At 39.0% G+C, this 27511-nt stretch overlaps 2 protein-coding genes across 3 annotated transcripts; one reads left to right on the forward strand and one right to left on the reverse strand.

Annotated features, from left to right (window-relative positions):
• Positions 1–11134: 11134 nt before the first annotated feature.
• On the reverse strand, positions 11135–12448 carry LOC147623167 (heavy metal-associated isoprenylated plant protein 28-like). The gene is made up of 3 exons (XM_086821821.1): positions 12303–12448; positions 12132–12207; positions 11135–11645 (listed from the first exon to the last, which is right to left on the reverse strand). Exons 1-3 carry the CDS (start codon positions 12306–12308, stop codon positions 11245–11247), a joined length of 483 nt encoding a protein of 160 aa, XP_086677947.1. The 5' UTR covers positions 12309–12448; the 3' UTR covers positions 11135–11244.
• A 13713-nt stretch (positions 12449–26161) lies between these two features.
• Positions 26162–27279, forward strand: LOC147623168 (heavy metal-associated isoprenylated plant protein 45-like). 2 transcript variants are annotated; one of them, XM_086821823.1, is made up of 3 exons: positions 26162–26371; positions 26456–26531; positions 26640–27279. In XM_086821823.1, the coding sequence occupies exons 1-3, from the start codon at positions 26366–26368 to the stop codon at positions 27023–27025; spliced, it is 468 nt and encodes a 155-aa protein (XP_086677949.1). In that variant the 5' UTR covers positions 26162–26365; the 3' UTR covers positions 27026–27279. The 2 variants fall into 2 exon arrangements, with proteins under 2 accessions (XP_086677949.1, XP_086677948.1); XM_086821822.1 differs by having other exon boundaries at positions 26162–26531.
• Positions 27280–27511: the final 232 nt, after the last annotated feature.

Raw genomic sequence — 27511 nt, forward strand, 5'->3', positions numbered from 1 at the left:
GATCAGATGGATTCCAAGCAGGAGAAAAGCTAAATAATGTTAGCAAAAATCGTAAAAAAACGAAGAAACAAAAACCAAAACTCAAGTCTAAAACCGATTCAAAAGAGAGTGTCGGAAGTGCAAAGACAACGGTTGAACAAAAAAATCCGATGCAAGATGGCAAAGGAGAGGTCAAAACCGCATGGTCTTCAATGAGTGAAGACTCAAGTGGACAAGAACAAGGTCTCAATGTTCCTCCCAATTTCACACAGTACACTCTTCAAGATTGGAAGATTGTTCTTCAACAGCCCATGCGACAAAAACCAAGCATGCCAGGGATTTCATATGATGGTCCAGAAGATGCAAAAAAGATTGATATTGCTAAGCAGACTTGTCCTTAGATGAGGAGAAGTTATTAATTCAAACAATAAAGGAGTATCGTGATGTTTTTGCTTGGAGTTATAAAGACCTCAAAGGAGTTGATCCAAGCATATGTCAGCATACAATTCCATTGCGAGAGGATGCAAAGCCCTCCAAGCAACGTCCTTATACTTACAATGAAAACTTCGCACGAAAGATAAAGGAAGAAATAGACAAGCTCTTAGAGGCAGAATTTATCTATGAGATTGAACACACTGAATGGGTCTCCCCTATTGTAGTGGTGCCCAAGAAAAATGGAAAACTTCGAGTATGTGTAAACCTCAAGAAGGTAAATGCAGCAACTGTACGTGATCATTACCCACTTCCAATTACGGATCATGTTCTGGAACGAGTTGCAGGAAAAAAGGCATATAGTTTCTTGGATGGATTCTCCGGTTACAATCAAGTGTCAATTGATCCAAAGGATCAACACAAGACAGCCTTTGCTACTGAAGATGGCATCTTTGCCTATCGTGTTATGCCATTTGGTCTAACAAATGCACCAGCAACCTTTCAGCGGTTAATGAGTCATGTATTCAAGGAGTACCTTAGGTAATTTCTTGAGATCTTCATGGATGATTTATGTGTTCACTCACAAGAGCGTGATGATCATATAGAATACCTCAGACTTGTGTTTCAAAAGTGTCAACTTTATCGTATATGCTTGAATCCTAACAAGTGCAAATTCATGGTAAGACAAGGGAAAATTTTGGGCCATATTGTTTCTCGCAATGGGATTTCAACAGATATGGATAAAATTGATGTCATTGTCTCATTACCTCGGCCTATCAACCCTAAAGGGGTACAAACATTCATGGGACATTGTGGCTATTACCGTAGATTCATCTACATGTATGTTGTCCTAGCCAGACCATTATATGCTCTTCTTGTAAAGTTTAATTGGACTGATGAGTGTGAGGAATCCTTTGAAAAGTTGAAGCAAGCATTAGTGACTGCACCCATCTTACGGGCACCAAATTGGAACCAAATCTTTCATGTCCATATTGATGCTTCAAACTTTGCAATTGGATGTATTTTGGCTCAATCGGGAGAACATAATAAGGATTTCCCAATCTCATATGCTAGTCGACAGTTGAACAATGCTGAGAAGAATTACACCACAACAGAAAGAGAAGGTTTGTCCATGATATATGCAGTGAAAAAGTTTCGCCATTACCTTTTGGCAAACAAATTCATATTTTTTGTGGACCATCAAGCACTGCTATATTTGGTAAATAAGCCTTGTGCAACTGGAAGGATTGTGAGGTGGTTTATCATCCTTCTTGAGTTTGATTTTGAAGTGGCAGTTCGAAAAGGAACAACTCATCTTAGGGCAGATCATTTGTCTCGAATCACCTCTGGCGAAGCTCCTGTGGGTGTGGATGATGATATGTTAGATTCAACACTTTTCCTTGTAGAGACAGCTCCTAGATGGTCTGAATCCATTTTAGAAATTTTGACAAGTGGGCAGATACAACTAGCGGGTCCTAATGTGGACCTATGGCGACCGTTCAAGTTAATCTCAGGACGATTATATCGTCAGGGTAATGATGGAGTGTTGCGGCTTATACCTAACCCCGACCAATATGAGGAGATCTTGGAATGGGCACATGCGGGTATCGATGGAATCCATGCATCAGCTACTACTTGTGTGCGACGTATATCTCAGGATGGGCAATGGTGGCCTACCATGCATGCAGATGCTGAAACATTTGTTCGTAACTGTGCTTCATGTCAAATTCAACAGCCAATTCATAATGTCACATTATTCCAAATTTCAACTACACCAAGTTGGAGTAAGTATATTGTGGACTATCTTCAGCATGGTCATACGGATCAAAAAATTCCTAAACATCGAAAGCATGCTATTAAAGTTGAAGCAGCAAACTATATGCTGATAGAGGGCCAACTCTACAAGAGGGGCAAGGATGGCAACTTACGCATGTGTGTATGTGAAGCTGACTATTTGAAAATCTTAACTCATGCACATGCAGGTGTCGGGGGTGGACACTTTTCGGGCAATACCACAGCTAAGTTGATTAGGTGGTCTGGGCTTTGGTGGCCAACCTTACAAATGGATGCCGAAGAATATGTGAAACGTTGTGATGATTGTCAAAGGACCAAACCTCCCATCACAAAGGACAATATGCCATTGCGGCCTATGTTAAGCACACGTGCTTTTGCAAAATGGGGTATTGATTTTGTCGGTCCCATTAAACCTCCAGCTCGTCACACGCATGCTGAATATATTATAGTCGCAACTGACTATTTGACCAAATGGGTTGAGGCAAGGCAACAGTCAAAAATGATGCCAGAACCACAGCCAAGTTCTTGTATGAGTACGTGTTTACACGCTATGGCTTACCTATTGAGATCGTTAGTGATCAAGGTGTACACTTTGTGAATGAGGTCATAGAGTTTTTGCTTCAAGAATTTATGGTAATTCACAAGCGTTCTACACCCTATCATCCCCAGACCAATGGACAAGCTGAGAGTACTAACAAGATTCTCTGCACAGCACTCACAAAGATTGTTGAGGGACATAGGACTGATTGGGAGCAAAAGTTGCACTCAGTTCTTTGGGCATATAGGACAGCCTATAAAACATCTGTGGGCACAACCCCATTTGAGCTTGCTTTTGGGCTAGATGTAATTCTTCCCATTGAATTTCTTGTACCTACTCTACGAGTAGCTAAACAATTGGATTGGAATGGTCATGAGCTTTCACAACGCATTGATGAATTGGAAAAGCTTGATGAGACCGGCGGTAATGGGGATGTATGCCGAGAAGAGGAGACAGAAGCAATGGTACGATAGAAATGTAACAATTGGCCGATTCAAAAAAGGGGACCTTGTGCTCTTGTACACACTTAAGAAGCATAAGAGAAAGCTCAAGAAACGTGGCCTAGGACCGTTTGTGATTAATGAGCTTACTCCAAGTGGTGCAGTGCGTTTAGAGACACTAGAAGGTGAGCAAATGCCTAACTTCATTAATGGAAGTCGTCTCAAGAAATACAATGAGCCATTAACTGAAGCCATGCTTCAACAGATGCATGCTGCACAAACACGGAAAGAAGCACTTGACCTACTTAAACATCAGGCGCAAGAAGAGGCTAAAGCTAGAGTTGCAAAAGCCAAGGAGCATCGCAAGGCTTCTATGATGACCATACAGTTGGCTACTGATGAACCATATGTCGATCCATTCAATATTCAAGTGTGCCTTCATCTTCATGAGACTACCTACTTTGTCTCAGCCTTAATTGACTCTGGTGCAGATTATAATGTTCTCTCGTTTGACACATGGATAGCCTTGGGTCAACCAACACTTGTGCAAATTTCTGTCGACTTACGAAGCTTCTCAGGTGAAGATAACCCTATATAGAGGGAAAATGTGTCATTATGATGTCCATTCAGGATCACCAGATGTCAGTGCCCTTTTATGTGGCACGTAATTCCAAGGCAGTAGTAGAGGCTGTTCTCGATCGATCGTGGTTAAGTGCTACCAATTGCTCATTCGATTGGAAGAATAGACAATACAAGTTGCAAATTGATTCTGATTGCATCTTGGGATCTGCTGCTCCACGAGCTTTATCGTGTCAAAAGGGTAATGTTTCTACCTTACACAACCCACTCTCAAAATCTGCTCTTGAAGCTCCAAAACAAATGATGTGGATAATTGATGAGTACTCAAGTGAGGGCCATGGCTGGCATGTTCCTACTACTCTAGTTGCTGCTCAAAGAAGGCCAGGCAAGAAGGAATTATCAATTTGGCTACCCAAAGATGCGTACAAACTTGTACCATCTAGTCCAGTTGCTAAGCCTCCTAAAAAGCACATCATTTCCAAGCCTAAACCTCGGATTGTTACTCGATGGGTCCCAAAACATGTTCTTAAAGCACAAGGCTATTATGAGGGGGCAACAGCAATTTGGCTTCCAAAATGCCATGGTTTGCTAGGGGTAAAAGAGTGTTTTAGAAAGATTCCAAAAGCCACCCTTGATTTTCCATGTCAATGGGTGCAAAAGAAATCAACACAAACTCTTCAAGATAGGATAGGTAAGTACTACCAGAGAAGGACGGAGACAATCGCATAAAGAAAAGAGACAATAGCATAAACAAATGGAAGGAAAGAGACAGGATAAAGGACAAACTGACTCACCTCTGAAAAAGTGAGTCTTCTTTTTGGCTGGTTTCCTTCACCTGTGTGTGCTCCTTATCTGCTCCTTACACTTAGGTTTAGTGCTCTATTGGAAGAGGCGGCGACGAAGGAGAGGAAATCTTAGTTTGAAAATGTTTATATGGAGAAGGCGGGTTATTTTAGGTAAAGACAGGTCGTCGCGTGTAACAGCGCGTGTATTGCCGCGTGTATAATAAATCAGCCGCGTTCATACATGCGATTTTTAGGATGTAGCCACGTTTATACACGCAATTTTCAGGATGTAACCGCGTTTATACACGTAATTTTAAGGATGTAGACGCACTGATACACGTAATTTTAAGGATATAGACGCACTGTTACACGCAATTTATATAAATTTTTTTACTTTCATTAAAAACTGATTGTTTGCTCTTTTGTACATAAGATGTCATCAACCTCCTCAAGTAGTTCTGGTGAGGATGAGACAATGCATCATCGTAATCGCGATGTGTGGTTAGGACAAAGGATCAAGTGTATGTGTAATCGATGTCAAGGATGCATTGTACGAGCGCATCGAATTACCTTGAATCACATCTTCATGTATGGAGAATGGAATCAAAGAGGTTTAGAGGTGAGTAGATGTAAATTGATAGTATTCAAATGACTCATGGTATCCAAATTAAATTAATGGAGTTGTAATATATATACTCTAATTGAAAGTAGGATGCAGTACCACACCCTAACATGGTGCCCTACGTGCGACGAGAGCACGCAAAGCATCGACGAGATGATGCTGGAGCTTCGGGATCTATTGTTAGAGATGAGTGGGAAAGGGATGACAATAGCCCTGCACCCCACGAAGTTGTGGAAGAGAAAGTGTTTGATGATATGGTGCGGTATCTTTTTAGGGATGATCCCAAAGGTATGGACGACGATGATATGGAACAAGAGCATATTTACAAGGCTTCATCGACACCGGTTTTTGAAGGGTTCACATTCTCTATTTTACGTGCTTCACTTGAACTACTCAATATACAAACAATTTATGGATGGAGCAATGCAAGTCTTGACGCATTATTGAAGTAAGCATTTTAACTTGCAAATTTGAATTAGTGGTTTAGGGTTTAGGGTTTAGGATTTAGGACTAATTGATGATATTGGATGTAGGCTATTATCAAACATGCTTCAAAAGGGGAATAGACTACCACCTCAAGAGACATAGCGAGGCGCTATGTGACATCTCTTGGAGGATTGGATTATAATCGCATACATGCATGCGTCAATGATTGCATTCTCTTTCGTGGGACGCATAAGGAGGCTCGACATTGTCCCACTTGTGGTGAAGCAAGGTATAGAACAGATGTGAAGAGTTTTGATGTACCTCGTAAAGTCTTGCGACACTTTCCTATAATTCCTCGCATCAAACACATGTTCAAGTGCAAATCCATAGCAGAGCTCATGTCATGGCATTCCTCACATCGATCGAATGATGGCATGTGGAGAATTCCCGCAGACACTCCTGCTTGGAAGCATATTGAAGATGAGTGGCCCAGCTTTAAAACAGAGCGCAGAAACTTGAGACTTGGCCTAGGTATAGATGGAGTGAATCCATTTGGTTTCAAAAGCACTGCATACAGCGTGTGGCCAGTTGTGTTGGTGAATTACAACCTTCCACCATCAATGGCGATCAAGAAGGGACATCTTATGTTATCCCTTCTAATGGCGATCAAGAAGGGACATCTTATGTTATCCCTTCCACCATCAATGGCAATCAAGAAGGGACATCTTATGTTATCCCTTATGTTATCCCTTCTAATTCCAGGAAAACATAAAGTCAAGCATATGGATGTTTATCTCGAACCATTGATTGATGAGTTGGAGGAACTATGGAGAGGTGTTGTGGTGGTGGACATTAGTAGGCCTCCCTCCTCTCAACACTTCGACTTAAAAGCAGTGTTGATGTGGACAATGCATGACTTTCCAGGATACAGCGATTGTTCTGGTAAGAATTCTAATTACCTCCCTACTCTAATACTATTGGCTATATTAATTCTAACTATTGACTTTATTATTCTAACTTATATTTATATTTTAACAGGTTTGAAAACATCGGGTAAACATGCATGTCCTGTTTGTGGCCCTTCGTTAGTACATGAGTATGCTGACGGTTTGTGTAAGACCATATTCGATAATCATCATTGATTTCTCCCGTCAGATCATCCTAAATATGTTGGTAGTAACAGTAACATTCCTCCACAAACACTTCGTGCAAAAGATTGGAAGCGTATTTGGGAGTCTACAAATATTCTTCCTCCAGATGGCATGAACAAGTATAGTAATGTTTTTCAATCTTGTTTTGTGTAGTCTCTAATTGGATTAAAGATCACATAGAGCAATCCCTTGTGTAGGTACTCCATTTTTTTTCGGCTACCGTATTGGACTCATCTTAAGATCAACCATCTTCTTGATCCCATGCACATCTTCAAGAATGTGGGATCTTGTATTTGGGAACATGTTATTGGTAAACGAGACAATGTTAGCGTACGGGAGGACTTGCGGGTCGCAGGACGTATGCGTCAAGCTTGGCCACACGAGAGGAGGGTCGACACATTCGTCTTCTGCCTGCACCATGGATTATATCAAAGAAAGAGGAGAAGCAGGTAAAGCAGGCCATCACCACTTTGCGTACTCCCACTGGATGCATGAGATCATTGAAGGGAGCCTTTACAACCACTAAGAAAAGAGGTGTTGAGCAACTATATGGGTTGAAGTCCCACGATTGGCACAAGATGCTCCAAGTAAGTGTTTTCCAAGTCTTGCACGTTGAAATTAAATTTTGTAATGCCATAAACCATACATACATGTGCTCTTATGTACGCAGTTCATACTACCTACTAGCATCGACCATTGTGCAAATAAGAGTTTGAAAAAATGTATTTATAAGATGGGCGAGCTTGTGAGGTATGTAAAACCCATGTTAGATCACCCTTCATTATACCCTTCAAAATGAACGTGCATGAGGTATAACGTACTATTCATTTATTTTTCAGATATGTTAGTTCCAAAGCAATTGATCCAGCCACGTTGGATGATGCGCGTGTTATGGCAGTGGAGGTGGTTTGTTTGGTAGAGGAGACTTTTTCGCGAACCATTCCCACAAGTCAACTACATCTCATTGTGCATTTAGTGGACGGAATTGCTTTATGTGGCACTGTGCATGCACGTTGGATGTTCTTCCTAGAGCGCTTCATGAGACCTTAAAAGACTTTGTGAGGCAAAGTGCAAGGCCCGAAGGAAGCATGGCCGAGGGTTGATTGATACAAGAGTCTCTTGTATATATTTCAGAATTTCTTGGTCAGGTGGATAGCTCTTTGCCTCGACTATGGAGCAATGAAGAGGACTTGAGGATGACCTCTATTGTGCCTCAAGGAAAAGGACAGAGTAAAGTAATTGACAGAACATTGATTGATGATCTCAATTTCACTTGCATCCTTAATAGTGATGTGATGAGCAGATGGGTTACAAGATATGAGGATGCAAAGACAAAAAGGCAAGCAGAAAGAGCTCTCTTTTGGAGGCAATATGGCTCTCGTAAGGCGTACCCTAAGCATCTAGCAACACTTCCGAATGATATCCATGTTGATTGGTTGCATGAGGAAATGGAGAGAGCAGAGAGTGGCGAGGGGCTGCATATCACGGCGGAAGAATGGGAGTATGCACGAGGATGCATGTTAAAGGTACATGGAACTAATGTTTTGCATTAGTTGTAAGTGATTTGCTTTTAATATTTATTCACATTGCTTACACAAATATTGCTTCTATTTTGGTCCAGTGCACTATGTTCAATGCTATACGGTGTGAAGGCAAGCATTTTCGAACACAAAGAATTGATGAAAAGAGGAATACACAAGATTGCGGTGTCATTAGTAGCTTTGAGGGAGCTAATGGAAAAATGGATGATTATTGTGGCACAATCCAAGACATATTTAGGATTGACTTTCGTCGCTTCTTTGTGTATGTTTTGGATGTCAAATGGCAAATGAACATGGTGGAAAAAGGGCCTAATGCAACGATAAAACGCCATGCTGCAAGTGACTATGTAACTATTGACTCTACAAAGTTTTGGCAAACAAAGAAAGATAGGTTCGTATTGCCACAACAATGTGAGCAGGTATGCATTTTTTTACTAATGTGTTTCATGTACATATATATCTAAGCTCGCGTATCCCTTGGCTTTTGATATGTTAATTACTGTAGTATGTGTATTTGAGTAGGTTATCTATCTGCCAATGGTGTGCATGACATTAAATGGTGGTACGTCATCCCTATTGCACCACGTTCCAAAGTGATGTATAATACATTCACTGATATGGAGCATATGGAGGATGTAACAAGCCGCAATGAAGATGATGTCGAACATGCCAATGAAGATGTTGTGATCGATGATGAAGAAATAAGAGATGATCATGATAATGAGGACGAGCGTGACATTTCTCATGATCATGAGAATGAGCCTACCATTGAGGATAATGGTGATGTTGATGAGGATGATCAGGGCATCAATACCATTATCAATGGACAGAATATCGATAGTGGAATAAATTTAATCGTAGCCTTACGAATTGATCAAATGGATATTGATGTTGATCGTTTGGCAAGGATGGATCTTATTGAAGATGAGATCGAACCCTAACCAATCTATCACTGTATCGTTCTAACTTGATGACGTTTCTATTGTATATGTTGTCTTTTAATTATCATCTCATGATTTATTTTTGAATATATTTCATTGTTGTAAATGCATGTAGTGGGATTGTGTAATGATATATACTATAATGTACTATGAGATGGTTTAAAGAAAATAGTTTTTAATTTTGTAAAGGAATGGAGTTTTTCTCAATAAAGTTCTCGCGTGTAATAATACGTGTATATACACGCGCTGATGCACGTGTTTCTGAAACTAGTATACACGTGAATTTAGATGCCAATATGCACGCCCTGGTAGATGCGTTTCTGAAACTTCAATACACGCGAATTTAGATGCCAATATACACGCGCCCGTAACTTATCACGTGTATTGAATGCATGTATGGCAGCAGTGTCTTGTAGTGTATTGAATGCGTGTATGGCAGCAGTGTCTTGTAGTGTATCAAAGGTTCAAGGGTTTTTGAGGGGATTAAGGTGAACAATCTTAGAATAAAAAATGCAAACGTAATGTTTACTTAAAATTATGAGAGAGACACTAAATATACAAGTGCATTTATATGTGCCACTCGGGTAGATTCAAACTCATAATCTCTTGTTTAAGAGGTATGGGTTGGGTTGGAACTCATGACCTCTTTTTTAAGAGGTATGGGTTGGGTTGGAATGAAATTATTTAAACTCACAACCCAACCCAACCCAATCCATACCTCTTGTTTAAGAGGTATTAGTTGGGTTGGAATGAAATTACTGTATGCTTTTTTGGTTTAGATTTGTCTAAATAATAAATGTAAGAATTTTGGGTTTTTTGAAATATTTCATACAATTGTAGATAAGAAGGTAAAATTATATTTTAATGATTTAATTTAATTATTACAATATATATGACTTGAAGATGTGATTTATTAATTTTATTTTGTTGTACTTCCAATGTTAGTTCTTTACTTTTAAAAAAGGAAGAGTAAAATTAGCAGTACCATATATATGATTTTAAAATTCAAATGAGGAGTGGGCAATGGAATTAGGGATACAAAGCATATAAAGGGAAGTTGGAACCGATTATTTATCAAGAACTAGATGTGAGCTTATTATCAAGAACTAGATGTGAGCTAACCTTACTAAACATTCTCCAATAAACTTTAGTTGAAAAATGACTAACCATGCACAAAAAAAGAAGCAATACAATATGTTGAGTTGAAAATTGAGGTAAGTTGAACACTTTAAAGAGTATCTCTTTGTTTGTTATTTAATAAACAATCTAAAAAATGAACTCATAAACTACATCTAACTATTCCATAAATATGATTGATTACTTAAACTACCTTCTATTTTACCTTGAATGTCATCATGGTTTCATTTGTGCATACATATCTGCATTTAAGCATTCCAAAAATATGCTTGATTACTTGAATTACCATCTATTTCACCTTGATTGTCGTGGTTTCATTTGTGCATACATATATACATTTAAAACTTTGGAAAAGATAAGCACATTTAAAGAAAAAATACTTTTAGCTTGTCAAGATCACTTGCACATTATATTCTATCTATAGTGTACATAATGTAAATGAAAAAAAAATGTTTAAATTTAAATAACATAGTGTTTGGATATTCATGTGTACAACCTTCATATAAATATATGATAATATTAGAAGTAGAATAGGGTGCAAATCTCTAGTACAAAAACCCATCTCCTTCTATGGAAAACTTGGAGGAGTAAAACATCAAAAGCTACAAAAACCACCTCTATGTGTGGAAAATGAAGTGGCCACAAAAACCAATGCCTCAAGGTCCAATAAGTGTGATGTGTCGCTTGTACAAAGAAATAGGGACAAATATGGTGTGTAATGTAATAAAATAGGGAAAAATATGGTGTGTAATGTAATAAAGGCCTTGCAAAAAAGTGAAGACAGGAGGAAGTACCAAGGTATGTGTAATGAGATGGTCACAAGGACGACATGATGATGCATCACATGATGGTGTGGAGTAGTAGCATGTAGTGGGGTTTTTACATGATGGAGCATGCATTGGGATTCTCATCACTAAAGAGAGATGAGGATTGGTCATGGGAGCCATGAGAATACAAGGGGTTTTCTTCTTCATAGTATTGGTTATACCCATGCTTCTCATAGTTGTAGGTGCGCTTGAATGCTTGATGTTGAAGAATATAATTGCCCATGTAGGAGGAAGGCCGACTATAGTTATAACCATGGCTATAACTAGTGTGATTATTATTATTATTATCATTCTCATCGTTATTGTAATATGAGTTATTCAATCTGTAGCCCTCTTGCCAAAATTCAGCCCTCTTCCCTGTCTTCCTCACGGCTTTCAACACCTTCCTCCGATCCACATACCCAATTACTGTCACTTTATTCATCCTCAAATCAATATCAATATTATCTACACCTGTTACACAACAACGATCAGCCCATTAATTAATGGCTGTGAGCATTGATCCGCGAAAGCCTCGACCTATATGAGACCTAAGACGAAGTTAATTGTTTAGTAATTATGCTCATAATCCTGCGTCATTAAGCCGTTTCTTGTAATAAACTAGCAAGATAATTATTGTGCAAGCTAATTAGTCTGCATATATACAAAAACTAGCAAGATTATTGTGCAAATTAGTCTGCACAAGTTAATTGTTTGGTAATTATGCTCATAACGCTGCATGATTAAGCCGTTTCTTATAATGAACTGGCTAGATTGTGCAAGTTAGTCTACATATATACAAAAACTAGTGCACAAGTTGATTAGTACACCTACAGTTGAAAGTTATAATTATCAGGCATCCCGATTGATTGTGGTGCTGTGATTACAAGGATCTACTTAGCATTGTATGATAATTACTGCAATGATTTAGTTGACATGTTGATCTACATAAAGCTGTACCTTTGAGCTTAGAAAGCTGCTTACGGATCTTTCGTTCACAGCCACTGCAATCCATACGCACAAGCAGCTCCACCAACTGCGCCAGGTTGATTATAGTTATACAGCATTGTAATACGAGAAAGATTAACATGCCAGAAGGGTGGATTAATCTAGAAAACACAAGAAGATTACCTCCATTGTGCAGCAGATTCGTATGATTAGCAGTCACTGCAATGCGATTGATTCGTATAATTAGCAGTCACTGCAGTGCAATTGATATTCAGAATTGAAGGATTGTCTAAAATGGGATTTGCTGGTAAAATCTGAGGGAAAGCTTATGATGATTAAGGCCGAAGAAGCTTTATATAGAGGATTAAGGGGGTGAGTAAAGGTGTTGTACAAAGCACGCCAACACATCATTTGAACGTTGGCGCGGGCGGTGGCCTTCCAGCTCAACAAAGCTTACAAAAAGAAAACTAATATAACTTTTTCCCTTTCTAAAAACGTTTTTTTTTATTTGCAATTTTGGAGATTCTTCAAAATCAAGAGGTTGGGTTTATACTTTATCGTGAATGTGCACAACCTTGGAAAAGTGATTGTCTCTTATTAAACATATAGGCAATACCTTGGAAAGTTTTGGGAGTACACCCATTTTCTCCATCTTTTAGTTGTAGTCTGGCACATCAGATTTCTTTTATCTTTTCTACATTCCTTGAACAACAACCCATTTCTTTTACCTTTTCTGCATTCCCTGAACAACAACCCGTGTTTGGTATCAAGAGGGTGTTCACTAGTGCCAATTCCCCATTCACACATAGAGCAAATCAGTCATACATACAACAATGTACACCATCTTTCTGCATACGAGTCAGTTTAGAGGTGTAATCCATGTGTGGTGCAGTACAGTTACCAATTTGCTGGTTGTGCTCACAAAGGGCTTTGGAACAGAATGGCCTACCATTGCTTATTCTTATGAATGTTTTGTTTATGCATGTGTAGCTTAGAAATTGCATGATTAAGGTACTTAGTGACAACTATTTTAGAACTCAATATCTATGCATGCGAGCATGTGCATACATGGTGTATACATCAACTATGTAGGTCTATACATGCATGTGTGAGTACACGTGTGCGCATGTGTGTGTGCATGCACGCGTGCGTGTGTCTGTATGTGTGTGAGTGTGAGTGTGTGTGTGTGTGTGTGTGTGTGTGTGTGTGTGAGAGAGAGAGAGAGAGAGAGAGAGAGAGAAAGAGAGAAACAGAAGCAAGACTTTCTTCACAATTGAGAGTTTAACAACAACCAATTCAACTTACTATTAGGAACTACATTTCATGAATGGAGAAAATCTACTTTAAGCTACATTTTTTAGGAAGTTAGCCTCTACCTAACATCAATAAGGGGTTTAAAATCCCAAAGGCCAACTTTTCATGTGATTATCTTCTCAAGACCTTAGTGAGAAGAAAATAGATAAAAAAGAACATTCCTCTCAAGAATCAAATAGATTAAAAAAAGAATCTTTCGTTGAAATGTATTCAATGGATGTCTCCATTTGACCATATGTTAGTTAGCCATTCTTGTCACGTATGCATCCAACTTTCAATATACAAAGGTCCATCTTGATAAGACTTGTAGCAATCAATATCAATAAATTTATGAAAGGGCAAGAGCTAATCTAGAGAAAGACCCTCTACCAAGTGATTACGTACGTCTTGAGTGACTATGCTATAGTTTCCATGATTAGGTACATCTTAAGTGACTATGCTATGAATTTCAAAAAAGGAATCACTTAAAGGTATTTTGATTGAACCTAGATGAATAGTTTCTTAAATCAAAAGATAAGGCTATGTTTTGTAAAATTAATGCAATCAATGGATTATGGTAGTACAAGAATCACTAGTGAAAAAAAAACATTTGAATCTCTCTTCATGAAAAATATGTGCATGATCAAGTCTTTCACTTTAATTATAAAATGTTACAGAAACAACTCATTGCTTACATACTTATTTACACTATATTTCTAGGTGAGGCAATTGCATGTTTGTTTGTTCCTTCTTATTTACACTATATTTCTAGGTGAGACAATTGCATGTTTGTTTGTGGATATATCACGTGATGTTACTAGATGGATGCCAATACTTGTAACTTTAAGATATTTTCCTTCACTATACTTGATGGAGTTCTTCTAACATATCTAAAGCTAAGGACTAAAGAATTAATTACCTCCATTTAGGAGGCTCTTCAATATATGTATAGCATGGACATCACATGATGTAACTAGAACTAATATATTTTCCTTCATTATACTAAGTTCTTCCCACATATCCAAAGAAAAGGACTACAGAATTCAATACCTCCATTTTGAAATCTCTTGAATATGGTATTGTTATGGTAAGCCATCAACTTTAAACCCTCCTTATATATATGTAGCATAATACCCCTATCCAAGTGTACCATCACATATATCAAAATGATAAAAAAACCTTTTAAAAACAACAAACAACTAAAAATCTATAAATGTGCACCCACAAGTGCACACAACACATACACACACTCGTGTAAATGTGCACCAACACATACACACATGCATGCACACACAAAACACAATCACTCGTGTGCACAAAATAGAATCACTCACACATGCACCCACACTTGAATGCGTGCACACACAAAACACAATCACTCGTGTTGTGCACGAAATAGAATCACTTACACATGCACCCACACTTGCATGCACGTGCACATGCACAAAACACACAAAATGCACATGCACACTCCCTCCCAAAAATGTAAAAACTCCCATGTACACCCACCTCCCTCTACACATCATGCACCCTGCACCCACACTAGCACACATGTGCACATGCACAAATTACACAAACACACTTGTATGCACACACACCCCCTCATCATCATGCACATGCATAAAATCTCTATACGCATGCTCATGCACACAGTGTACACAAAATTCCCCCACATATACACACCCCCCTTGAAAGAACAACACAACCCCCTTGAAAACTTGTATTTTTATTTGAAAAATCTTTTTCTACTTTTTTTAAAAAACCACCCTTATTTTATCTTTTTCTTAAAAGGGCCTTATTTTACCCTTTTTTGAATTTCAAAATTAAAAAATGTGTGGCCACAAGCGGGGGGTCTTTGCTTGGCAAAGCTAACCGAGGTGCTTGCCTTGTCCCTCTCCAATGCCAGCAAGCCTCTCTCGTCTTTGTAACACTGAGACAGCAACCAACCCCACGACACACGTCGTGCTATGCCCACTAGCGACATCTTTGTCCCAGTTCAGCATGCGAGAGAGAGAGAGAGAGAGAGAGAGAGAGAGAGAGAGAGAGAGAGAGAGAGAGAGAGAGAGAGCATAACCCCCAAACAAATGAAGAAAATTTTTATAAACCCTCCTTTACTTCTTATATTGGCTCCCCTTCTTTACTGCTTGTATTGGTAAGTGAAGTAAATTTTTTCTAAACCCTCCTTTACTAATTATACTCCCAAGTGAAGTAAAAAAACTTTAAACCCTCCTTACTGCTTATATTGGTTCCCCACAGTGAGTGGGTAGAGCCTCCCCATAACCCTTGCAATCCTTTTCTTCTTTGACCAAGACATCTCCTTTTTGGACATAACACTTTTTAACTCCATTAAATCCCATTCGATTGTGTCCAACCTCCACTTGTTCTTCAATTCTATGGTCACTACCTCGAACTCTCGGCACCACTTGGCCTCAACTACCCATCACTGAAGAGTTGCTTCACTTGGCCATGCTAGCCATGAAGACCTTCATTTGCAAAGGAGTCAAGGCCACCTATTGCTAGCTTTATCACATGCCCAACAAACAACACAACCTGTAGTAGCAAGGAATCCTTCCTCTATCAAATAGTCTACACTTACTTTGAGAGCAAGACCTCACCACATACAATACCACCTTTCACACTATCGATGTGGCTTCTTACATCTCCATCAACGAGGCACACGAGGCCTATGCCTTTTTCCAAAGCCACAAGCCTACAGATGAAGAAGATGGACCTTGAATATTTATCAAAAGGCATATAAGAGCTAGAAGAAGATCTGTAAGCTAATGAGGCACACACATATGGTAGTTAAATTGAGAGACAAAGTGAATATCTAAGAATCAAACCTAGCTCCAGCCATGAGGTGATCCCAAAGCCACCCCACCCACCACTGCTCCACCTAGTCTAACTCTACACCCCACCTATAAGGCTCCTGTTAAAATCAATATGCATCATCCTCCATGGGATTACTCTTCATCCACATTTCAGCCCCCAAGCCTAGATCATATCCCCCTAACTTAACTACCTCGTTAAATCGTATCCATGAGCCCTCCATCATCTAATCATTCCATGAGGAGCCAACGCAGATGATGGGAAGGATCCAGGGGTGTCCTTACATATCCATGAATAACAACTCACATATCCACCTCTAAGTGTGCAAGATCTCACATTCCAAGGAGACTTCCATAATAGTGTTCGATACACCCTTCAAAATGTTTGAAATCCGTATGTTGAATCAACACATGGATCACTTATTTTCCTAGTGGAAGATTGACCATAGCACATCAGAGGAGGCTGTCAATTTGTTGATCCCAAACGCTACCTAGCCACAAGTCACATAGGAGTCCAACTTGAGTGGCACATGCCCTATCTCCTCAATGACCACAAAATATGGCGAGAGTACATGGCTATACCTAGAGAGGTCCACATTAACCCTAAGTTTATGCCAATCAAAAGAAGGTGGTCCTAGCACAAGTTCTTGCACTTGCAAGAAGGCAAAGGACTATTATGGCTCACCCAAACCCCCTTCAAAACAAATTCAACAAGAAGATTACCTTGGTAAACCGCAACTATTGTGGGGGGATATTTCCATTGGCCAAGCTCGTAACCCTTGAGTTCTCCAAGATCCACAAGCCCTTAAGAAGAAATTCCACCGTGCCTCCCGCAAGCACACTGCTTCATTGCACTACATGTACTCGTCCATCCTCTCACCTCACTTCACTCACACACACTCACTAGCATGGATTAGAGATAGATTAGCAAGATCAAGACAATATTGCACAATGCGAGAGTCCTTTGTATTATGAGAGATTTTCACTTATATACATGGCCATAAGTGTTCACACTCACTTAAACTGTGGCTTGCTAGGCACTTTAGGCTCATAAGAGGCCTCATGTGATTACAATGACTACTCTCATAATATATCCATGAAGTACCTCACTTGGGACTTCATCCTATCTTTCTACCACACACATTCTTGAAGCGGAAATCACCATAAGTATTCCGTCGGAACATTATGGGTGCCTGTCCAAGTTGTAGATTTGGACACCATTGCTTCATATCTTGAATGTATGACCTTTTGGTGTGTCTACCTTGAGATGATGCCAGTAGCTGGTGTTAACCATAGGAATGAGTTAACATCTCCCCCTTCCTGATGTCGATCGTGTTCTCGTGATCACATTGAAGACTTTTGTGTGGGGAGAATTGACAAGCTTTGTTATGGCTTTTGATGTTGAGTGACGTTTATGGGTCTTTGTTCCTCCCGAAGGAATGAGAAAGGCTAGTTAGTAAATTACAAGATTAGAGATTAGCGGAAATTCCTAAGGGAGTGAGGGTGGTGGGGTTTTTTTGAGTGATTGCCTTTTTATATTTTTGTGAGCTTTTTTTAGGTATATTTTTTGCTCACTTTGTTTTTGGCAATCATAAGCAGAGTTACATGTTATTGTGTTGGTTGAGAAACTAAGAGATGTAAAAATGGGGGAGAAGAGAAGGAAGGATCCGGAGGAACGTAGACAATCAGAACGAGATTATGATTATTAGTTCCTCATTTGAAGCCACATTTGTCGAATTTGGCCTTTGATGATGTCCCTTTTTGTGGCAGGACTCTTATCAATTGTTGTTAAATAGGACATGTTCCTTAATGCTTATTCCTTGTGCTTTTTATGCTGTTATGTATATTTAACTACTCTATAAAGCAGATAAACATGAAGTACATGAAATGAGTCAAATAGACTCTTATTGAGTTGCTTCTTGTTGAAGTAGCCACTTGTTAGTGGTGAGGCATGAAAGAATTACGTCGACTTGCGAGGCTAATATAGATATATTCACTAAGGATTATAGATCAATGTGTTGTGAAAACTCTAGTTTTTTGTTTGGAGAGGTTTACAATTTGAAGGAAATTTCCAAGCGATGGGTTGTACCATTTTGACCAGGCTGTCACCCACCATAGCTCCCCATCCAGACATGTACGTGGATAGTTGTCAATGATGAGGCTTTGGGGCAAATATCCTCCAGTGCATGAGTATGGATACGTACTCATGGTGGAGCAGCTGCTACATTAACTCAGCCAAAAGAATAGTAAGCTACTATTGAAGATCATTTGGAGGTTCTTGTGATATTCTACCATTTTTAGGTAGGCCATTTATGTGACTCCCTAGTGTTTTGTCTTTTCTTTTCTCTTTTTTTTTGGTTTTTTTGTTACCACCTTGCGAGGACGAGCAACAAGTTCTTGTGGCTACTCTCCCTTTTTTTTTAGAATGGTTTCTTATGTCTATCGTGTAGCTTCTACACTCATGCTTCTCATCCAAAGAAGTGAAAAGAGGATTGTAAGTTTGTCCTTGATGCGCTCATAAGTCTCTGTGCAGACATGGGGATTGATTCTTGAATTTTTGGCTCAATTTTTATCAAGGCGATAGGTACAGCTTCTAGTTGGTTGCCATTGGTAGTGACCGAACATGTAAGGTCTTCTGTAGTGTTGTATGTATGAGAGGAATTGAGTGGCTTGCTTGGTGTTGCTTGGGCCTCCATTTTTGTAGAATTTTAGGTGAATCTTTTGGACTCAGAGTTGGTGGTCAAGGTTTCTTTTACATTGTTGGATGTTGGAAACCATATGATGGGACTGCCATCATAATATCCTTCTTGTTGAAGCACGTTCATAGTCACCCATGTTTGATGAACATTAGGAGTTAATGGTCGATGCCTTTGAGGATTCTTTCTTTGAGCATGATTGGGGCACTTCTTGATATGCTTGGGAATCCAAGATTTGGTATTACCTTGGTAGTACCCTTGATCTTGTAGTAATCTTTTTGGTACCCACACTTGTTGAGTGGTTGGAGTTCTTTGAGGAACTCGCATAGTCTTGTGGAGTACTTTTATTATTCTTTGGCCTTTTTTTGCAGTCAGTATCATAGAAATCCCTTAGGGTTGGATCCTCTTCCTTGCAGTATGGTATTGTCAACTTTGTGTCATTGACCCTCATGATGACCGTATCGCTAGCAAAGCACAGTGGTGCTTGGGCAGCAATAGTCCATTTATGCCCCAAGATCAAATCTTCTTCCAACACATACTTAGCCACAAAAAATTTACACATAAGGGGGGTTAGATTCTATATACATTGTTTATTCAAAGTACCCCAAACATGGCATGTTGATGTCTTTTATGAATGTAATTTTCTCAAGATGAGCGTTGAGTGTTGGTTGACCTAACAAATCCCATAACTCAAGGGTTATGAGATTGTGTTCTTGTTGTGGATAAAAGTGTGCTTGGAGTATGCTGATTTTATTGTAAAGTTCAAATCCAACTATTATCCTTGGGATATTTTGAGTAAGGTATGTTGGAAGTTCCAGCTCCTCTAAGGTCTCTTCCTCCTGTAGGAGCAATTTCACAATGCTCGCAAGAGTGTTCAAGGTAATTGTTTACATGGATTCATCAATTGAATACCACGACTCACATACCCAAGTTCCACCAAGGATGACATCATATTCAAGAGAATATGGGGTTGCATGGAAGTCAAATTCTACAATTTGACCGATTATTTGAATAACCTAGCTAAAACAACTTGGAAGTTCAATGGTTTCTCCATTGGCACCTTTCGTAGCAAGAGAATTTTCTTTAGGGATGATTGCAGGTTGACCCAATGATACCCAAGTGTCTATTGTCATGATGTTATGACTAGCTCAAGGGATAACCAATGCGCGTTTGCACTTAACATCATTTCCCACAAGGAAATCTAACCAGACCATGATAAAATCCTCAATCAGAACCATGGAAGTTCAATTTTTGTTTCAGCTTCAGTTCCCATTTCAATTTCATATTCCATTCACTTTTATCATCTTTTTGGTTTTCAGCTTTTTCAAGGGTCCCCAATGTGTACAATGGCACACTCAGTCCTTTGATAACTTTAACTAAGGTCTGTTTGGAAAATTTTGAATTCTTATAGTACCCTTCTATGTAGCTTTTGATATCTTGGTATAACTCATGTTTAGCCTTTAAAGGTGCAAGGGATGAAGCTCTGATAGCTTCACCACCATGAGAGAAGAGCACTCCTCCAAATGGGGATTTGAGAGACTGCTTTAATTTTGCAAGGTATTCATCGATTTCCTCATGTGCTTTTTCAACTGTACCATTCATGCAATCTTCCTTTGATGACTCTTCCTAGCTTGATGAGTTCATTTCTATAGAGAAAATATCTTCCTCTTGAAAGGCAAAGCTATACTCCTCTAATTTTGGTATTTTGCTTACTTTTTTAGGTTTGACATTATGAGGTTTCATCACAACCAGTGATCCCGTATGACACTCAACAATGCGAGGTTGGCTATCTTGAGTTTGCTTTTTGCATTCCTCGTATGTCAAGTGATCTCATGATTTTCTCTTTTGGGTGGGTGGGCAAGTTATAGTTTCTTATTATATTGGGAGGTACACTGAGAGATGAGTCGGCTCTTGTTCGTTCTCACTAAGTGATGTACTAGAACATATTTCCTCTTCTGACTTTCCTTGGATTGTCAAACTGTTTTAATTATGTTTTCCCATGTGACAAGAACAAACTTTATTTTGGACTTTTGTATCATGTGTCGTATATGTGTTTTTTGTGGTTTCAAGATTAGCCTTTGAGGCGGATGTATTCGCATCATGTGTAGCTTTTGGCTCTTTTGGGGCCAGGTCCTTTCCCTTGTCCTTTATTTCAACCTTGGTTTCTACAGTTTATTGGCCCTTGTTTTTCTTGGGTTTAGAAGGTTTTGCATCCTCTTTTGGTTTTTGTTTTAAAATATGCTCTTCTACCCATTTTGAAGTGTGTTCCTTAGCATTCTTTTTAATTGTTTCACATGCATGCCTTGGCCTGCAAGCATGTAAAAACATTCAAGGGTACCATGGACAATTGCCTGCTTTGCACAGTCAAGATGTTAAGAGTTGTATTCTATAAGACAGTTTGCATTGAAGTGACCCGCTTTGGGAAATCTTGGAATATGTTATCAATAGCACATTGTTCACATATGGGTTACAAAGTGTTAGTAACTGTGGGTATGGAGGTACTCCAAACCATGCAATCGGCCACTTTGTATCATGTGTCACACATGTAGTTTCTGTGGTTTCAGGATTAGCCTTTGAGGTGGATGCATTCACATCATGTGTAGCTTTTGGCTCTTTTGGGGTCAAGTCCTTTCCCTTGTCCTTTATTTCATCCTTGGTTTCTATAGTTTATTGGCCCTTGTTTTTCTTGCATTTAGAAGGTTTTGCATCCTCTTTTGGTTTTTGTTTTAAAACATGCTCTTCTACCCATTTTGAAGTGTGTTCCTTGGCATTCTTTTTTATTGTTTCACGTGCCTTGCTTGCAAGTGTGTAAGCTTATTCAAGGGTATCGTGGACAATTGCCCGTTTTGTACACTCAAGATGTTAAGAGTTGTATTCTGCGCAAGAGAGGTTGCATTAAAGCAACCTACTTTGGGCAATCCTGAAATATGTGATCAATACCACATTGTTCACATATGGGTTACAAACTGTCAGTGACTATGGGTGTGGAGGTATTCCAAAGCATGCAATCGGCCACTTTGTGCAGTCCATGACAATAGAAGCACTCAAGTGTTCACTTAACTGCTTCCTGAGAGTAGTTTTTACCCTTTGAACTGTGTTTGTTTGTGGCACAGGAGATTGAGGTTTTAAGGTAATTATAGGTGAATAAGGACATCGGGGTATGTCGTGACCAAAGTTTTTGCAATGTATGCAGTACAGAAAGATAGGCCTAGAGTATGTACACTAGGGATTGGGATAGACATAGCGATGGCAATGAACACAAGGAATTTAGCCCATCACTTTGAGAGGCATTCAGGATGTTTGGTTTTGAGGGATCGCATCCCCTCTCTGACAGTTTGGTTTTGAGAGGCATTAAGGATGTTTGGTTTTGATAGGCATTAAGGATGTTTGGTTTTGAGGGAGCGCATCCTCTCTCTGACAGTTTGGTTTAAGGATTTTAAGCAAGAGGCTGTGTAGAATTCAAGGAATGATGATTCCAAGATCAATGTTTCTTTAACATTTGCTTCACTTGGTTTAGATGAAGAACATCTCATATTATGAGCATCCTCCATCATGTTGTCATCTAAACGTATTGCTTCTTTACAACATTGATTGAATGTTTCTGGTTTGGATACAATGATCAAGTTGTGTAAGTTGTTTTTCTTTATGCCCATCATAAAACACCTTTTCAATTGAGCATCGTTTAGTTTCTCCCATGGCTCACATCGTGAGTCCAAGATTTTTATCTGAATGATAAAATCTCTAATGGTTTCTTTTTGTTTTCTTTCAATGGAATAGAGTTCTCTTGCTACACTCCACCGATCACCTAATTGTCTTGGAAAGCCATGGATAAAGGCTTTTTTCAAGGTCTTGAAGTTTGCTTAATTGCAGGCCTGCATCAATGTGATGAACCATCAACTAGCCTTTCCCACTAAGCAAAGGTTCAATGCATGTACCTTGGTAGGGCAATTTGGATTTCCAAAGACTTAACATCTCTGCTCAAACATTGTCATGAATTAAACACGATCAGTCGTTCCATTGTACTTGCCCATGATTTTGGAAATTTGTACAGTCATTTTTTTGGATGAGCCAGTGAGGCCGTGTGTGGGTAGGACCTCCTTTAGTCCTTGGGCAACCCCCCCTTCCTAGGTTAGTCAATATGTCCAAGGTTTGGGCATTTAGGGGTTACAAAGGGTTGGTATCTAGCACTTCTAAAGGTTTAGGACTTGTGGTAGTGCTAGGCAAGGGACCAAATCTCAGAGGGATTGATGTGATCCGGGGTGTAAAACCCGAGGATACACTTGTTGTCGGCATGGTAAATGGTATTGGGAATTGCATTTGGGACATGGATCTCAATGGCTCAAAGATTTCAGCCATTGGGTTCAATTTGGGTGTGGGCCCACGTAATCCCTCTACCATTGCCATATCACGACGTTGCCATTGCTCCTCAATGAGCAAGCACACGTGGTTTTTTTTAAGGTTTTCTTACAACCCGTTTACAGCCTCAGGAGGCCTGGTACACCTTTCTCTCTAGGTCAAATGAGGGTTCGTTTGTCTTAATTTTCTTACACACGTGAATCTCTTAGAGATATTTTTTCGCAAAAAGTGCATGCCACTGATGTCCCAGATGGAAGACGAGGTCTCAAAAGCGCATGTGAATGCCCTCGTAGGATGAAATTTTTCAGAAGAAGTGATGATATTAGCATCCCAAATGAAAGAGGATGTCTCAAAACCTATTTTCCATCACTGTCTCAAGATGAAATTTTTTTCCAAAAAGATTTCTCTTGTTTTGCAACCCATTTTTGAATGTGTTTCAAAAGGAATTTAGAAAAACGTTGTATGAGAGAGTTGTAGGATTTCTAAAGTGCTACATCTTTGTCTCTCTGACTTTTTCGTGATTTTGTCGTTCAGAAACTCAAAAAGTAGCCCGAATATGGTACGTGGTCTTTTTCAAGTTATTTTGGGCAATTTTTAGTGCTTTAACGCCTGTTTTTTGCCTCGATTTTTGGGACGAATTTTGAGGCTGTTGGTCGAAGGCCAAAACGATGGATTTGGCCCTCAGACACTCAAACCAATTTCGAAGAGCACGATGCAGGCTTTTCGATGAGCACTAGAACACATTCATCAGCCTCATGGTTTAGGAGATATGAGCCTCCAAACAAGGCTGTTTTTTATACTCTCTTTTTTGTTTTTCCATCGGACCCTTTTCATCACACGACATGAAAGTGCAAGACCTTTTCATGTCGTGAAAAGAATCTCATTCGTATATATATATATATATATATATATATATATATTGCTTCACGAACCTATCTCACGTCGTGAAACAAAGGGTATCTCACACCGTGAAATGCATCTCACGTGTGAAAGATATTTCATGTTTTTTTTTCACAGACCTATCTCATGCCATGAAACAGAGGGTATCTCATGCGGTGAAATGCATCTCACGCGTGAAAGATATTTCATGAATTTATTTATTTTTGTGCGCAGGGAACTTTCACGACGTGAAAGTGGACATTTCACAGATTTTTTTTTGTCTAGAGAGAAATTCGAGTTTCCTTGTGAGGAGAGAATATTTTTTGAATTTTAAAATGGAGAGATATGGGCATTTTCCCAAAAAGATAAGTGAGAATAAAAAAAGTGAACACTTTTATGACACCCCCTTACACCCTTCATAAATGACTCCCAAAAGTGGCCAATTGCCAACTAAGGGGCATCTTTTCATTCAATGCTGATTAGCCTTAATGAGTTGTGTAAAAATGTGATTAGAAATTAATCAAAGATTAACTCTTTCACTAATCTTTTTTCCTTTTGGACTAGTTAAGGGCTTTAATTAACCACTAATCACTAATCCACACCATTGAGCACATCGTTGCTAATCTATGTGCATCAATAATATTGCTAATCTATGTGCATCAATAATGTGTAAATTAATCCATAATTAGAGATTAATTAAAATCTTAATTGATAGGACATGATATTACTAATCTATGTGCATCAATAATGTGTAAATTAATCCATAATTAGAGATTAATTAAAATCTTAATTTTAGTCTCTTCTCTTTATGCAAAATGAAGCAAAAGAGAGAGAAATTCCTCGAGCCTTAATAACCTCTACCACTATAATAGCCACATGCTAGTTCTTATAGATCATCATTCTCATCCTCTACTACTGCTATAGTAGCCACATGCTAGTTCTTCTAGATTATTGTCCTCATCCTCTACTACTGCTATAGTAGCCACATGCTAGTTCTTCTAAATCATCATCCTTGTCCTTGAGGAGGTGCTCCCAAGAACCAATAAATAAGAAAAAAGCAGCCGGTCTTTGATCCCAATAAAGGTACCAATTTTTTCTATCAAATAGATCTTTACATGCTTAAATACTTCCATGGTTAAGTATTTATGGCATGGTTGAACACTTCCATGGCTATAGGGTGGTCACTTTTGATACTAGATTCTGACAAGTCCTCGATATCATGCAGTAATCCACTAATGGTTGGCAAACCCTTCATCACATCCTTTTATTAGATCGACGATACCTTGGGAACAAATGTGGGTTGGTAAGTCTCACCCCTATGCTAGGAATCAACTACTTTTTCCAATTGGGCTTAAAGTCGGTACAAATCCCTCCTCCAAGGGTGCCACAAACATAAGCTGCATGGAAAGAGTCAAAGAAATCAGTGTGTTAGAGTGGTGGCGGTGACACTTGGTCCATGGTACGACCCATGCGATGGGTCGTACTACCATGGGCCAAGCGTCATGTGCCTGCCACCATGGTCCCCCCATTGAGAGATATACCTGGACAACAACCATTGATCCATAATGCCTCTATCCCCAACGCTCGATAATGCCAGATCTCTCAAGCCAGCGAGGCCACCCACTGCTCCATTACATCTATGGAAAAAGTTTTTGGCCACACATCCATATACTACAGAGCCTAAGCCACTCAAGAAGTTAGTGAAAAAACTTAGAAGCAGAGAGAGGATGTCTTTCCAAAGCACACACAAAAAGTTAACCAAAAAGAGGATCTCTTTTGCATCTCCGAACTAAATCGAAAGTCTTTGTTTGCCAATGTTTTTTTGAAGAAAGAAAATGTACGTGGCAAGATATTCATAAAAGGTTTACTTTTGAGTATAAAGGCCACCGCCGCGCAACGTTGAAATAGAACGGTGTGAGTGTGTTGCAACTTGCCGTGCTATACAAAACTCGGATCTCGGCTTTTAACCCCCCTTTGTTGCTTATAAAACCGCGTCCTACACAGTTCAAAACCTACCCATCAATTACTCTCCATTAATTGCACAGCAATTTGATCAATCATATATATACTCTCATCACAAGCGTTGTGTTTGCTTAGCACGTCATTTTAATTAATTATATTCTACCCACAAGTGTTCTGATTTCTGTAGCACAGCAATTTAATTGGTCACATTCTCTTCATCTTAATATATACAATGGAGGTAATGTTATATGCTGCATATCATAAGCCTGCTCGTGCAATTTATGGTACAATCATTTTTTTTTATGTTAATAAACTCTTGCAGATCGTGGAATTACTTGTGCGCATGGATTGTAACGGTTGCGAAAGAAAGATTCGTAAGCAGCTTGCTAAGCTCAAAGGTCTGATCACTACACCATGCAGCAATATTTAATAATGCTACAAGCTCAAATTACTAAATCTCAACTACTAATACTCAATTATTCTGTTGTGCTGTACTAATTTTGCAGGCGTTGATAACATAGATATTGATGTGAGGATGAACAAGGTGACAGTGATGGGGTATGTCGATCGGAGAAAGGTGTTGAAAGCTGTGAGGAAGACAGGGAAAAGGGCTGAGTTTTGGCAACCATATTCATACAATAATCCATATTATTACAATGCTAGTGGTTATGATAACACTAGCTATATCCATGCCTCTAATTCCTCCATGAGGAGTCACCCCCTTGGACCTCATGCATTCCAAAACACCTACAACTATGAGGTGCATGGATATAACCACCATGACAACATCCAAGAAGAAACCCATCCATTTTATCATGCCAGCACTAGCTCTAGTGACCCACTCCCATCTTTCTTCAGTGATGATAACCCAAATGCATGCTCTATCATGTGAATCACTCATGGTAATGCTAGCTTGGCATGAATGATTTTCCATGATGCACATGGAAACCAAAATTCTACTAAAGATTTGACACAAAAGGACACATATAGAATTTATGAATACCTCAATCTCACCTCAGTCCACCTAATGTAAAAAATTGGAGGTGGAGTTTTTATATTTGACTCCATTACATACTTCAAAATGGGGCATGTTTTTTGCAAAAAAATAGATACACATTGTAATATTATTTCATGTACATATTTTTAGATTGTGTATATTTATCTTGTCACTTTTTCATTTTCCATCTTACTACTGCACTTTTAAGAATATGAAACTTGTGGTGATGCCATATAATTGATCCACATTTAAAACTTGCATGTAGAGATGACAAAGAAAATCATGCATAGCCCAAAAGCACCCAACCGAAAGTTTGATGTTTAGAAACAATAGTCCTATAATGTAAATATCCTTTTTACAAATAATAATCACAAAAGATTC

The sequence above is a fragment of the Cibotium barometz genome, chromosome 27, assembly GCF_041138505.1.
Source record: "Cibotium barometz isolate CiBa-2024 chromosome 27, ASM4113850v1, whole genome shotgun sequence".
NCBI lineage: Eukaryota > Viridiplantae > Streptophyta > Polypodiopsida > Cyatheales > Cibotiaceae > Cibotium > Cibotium barometz.

What these genes read in the sequence shown, in the direction of transcription:
- LOC147623167 (XM_086821821.1), bottom strand. An exon ending in GCAGCTTTCTAAGCTCAAAG is followed by an intron (nt 11,646 to 12,131) that starts GTACAGCTTTAT and finishes GTTGTGTAACAG; the next exon opens with GTGTAGATAATATTGATATT.
- LOC147623168 (XM_086821822.1), top strand. Translation starts at nt 26,366, where the DNA reads ATGGAGGTAATGTTATATGCTGCATATCATAAGCCTGCTCGTGCAATT. An exon ending in GCAGCTTGCTAAGCTCAAAG is followed by an intron (nt 26,532 to 26,639) that starts GTCTGATCACTA and finishes CTAATTTTGCAG; the next exon opens with GCGTTGATAACATAGATATT.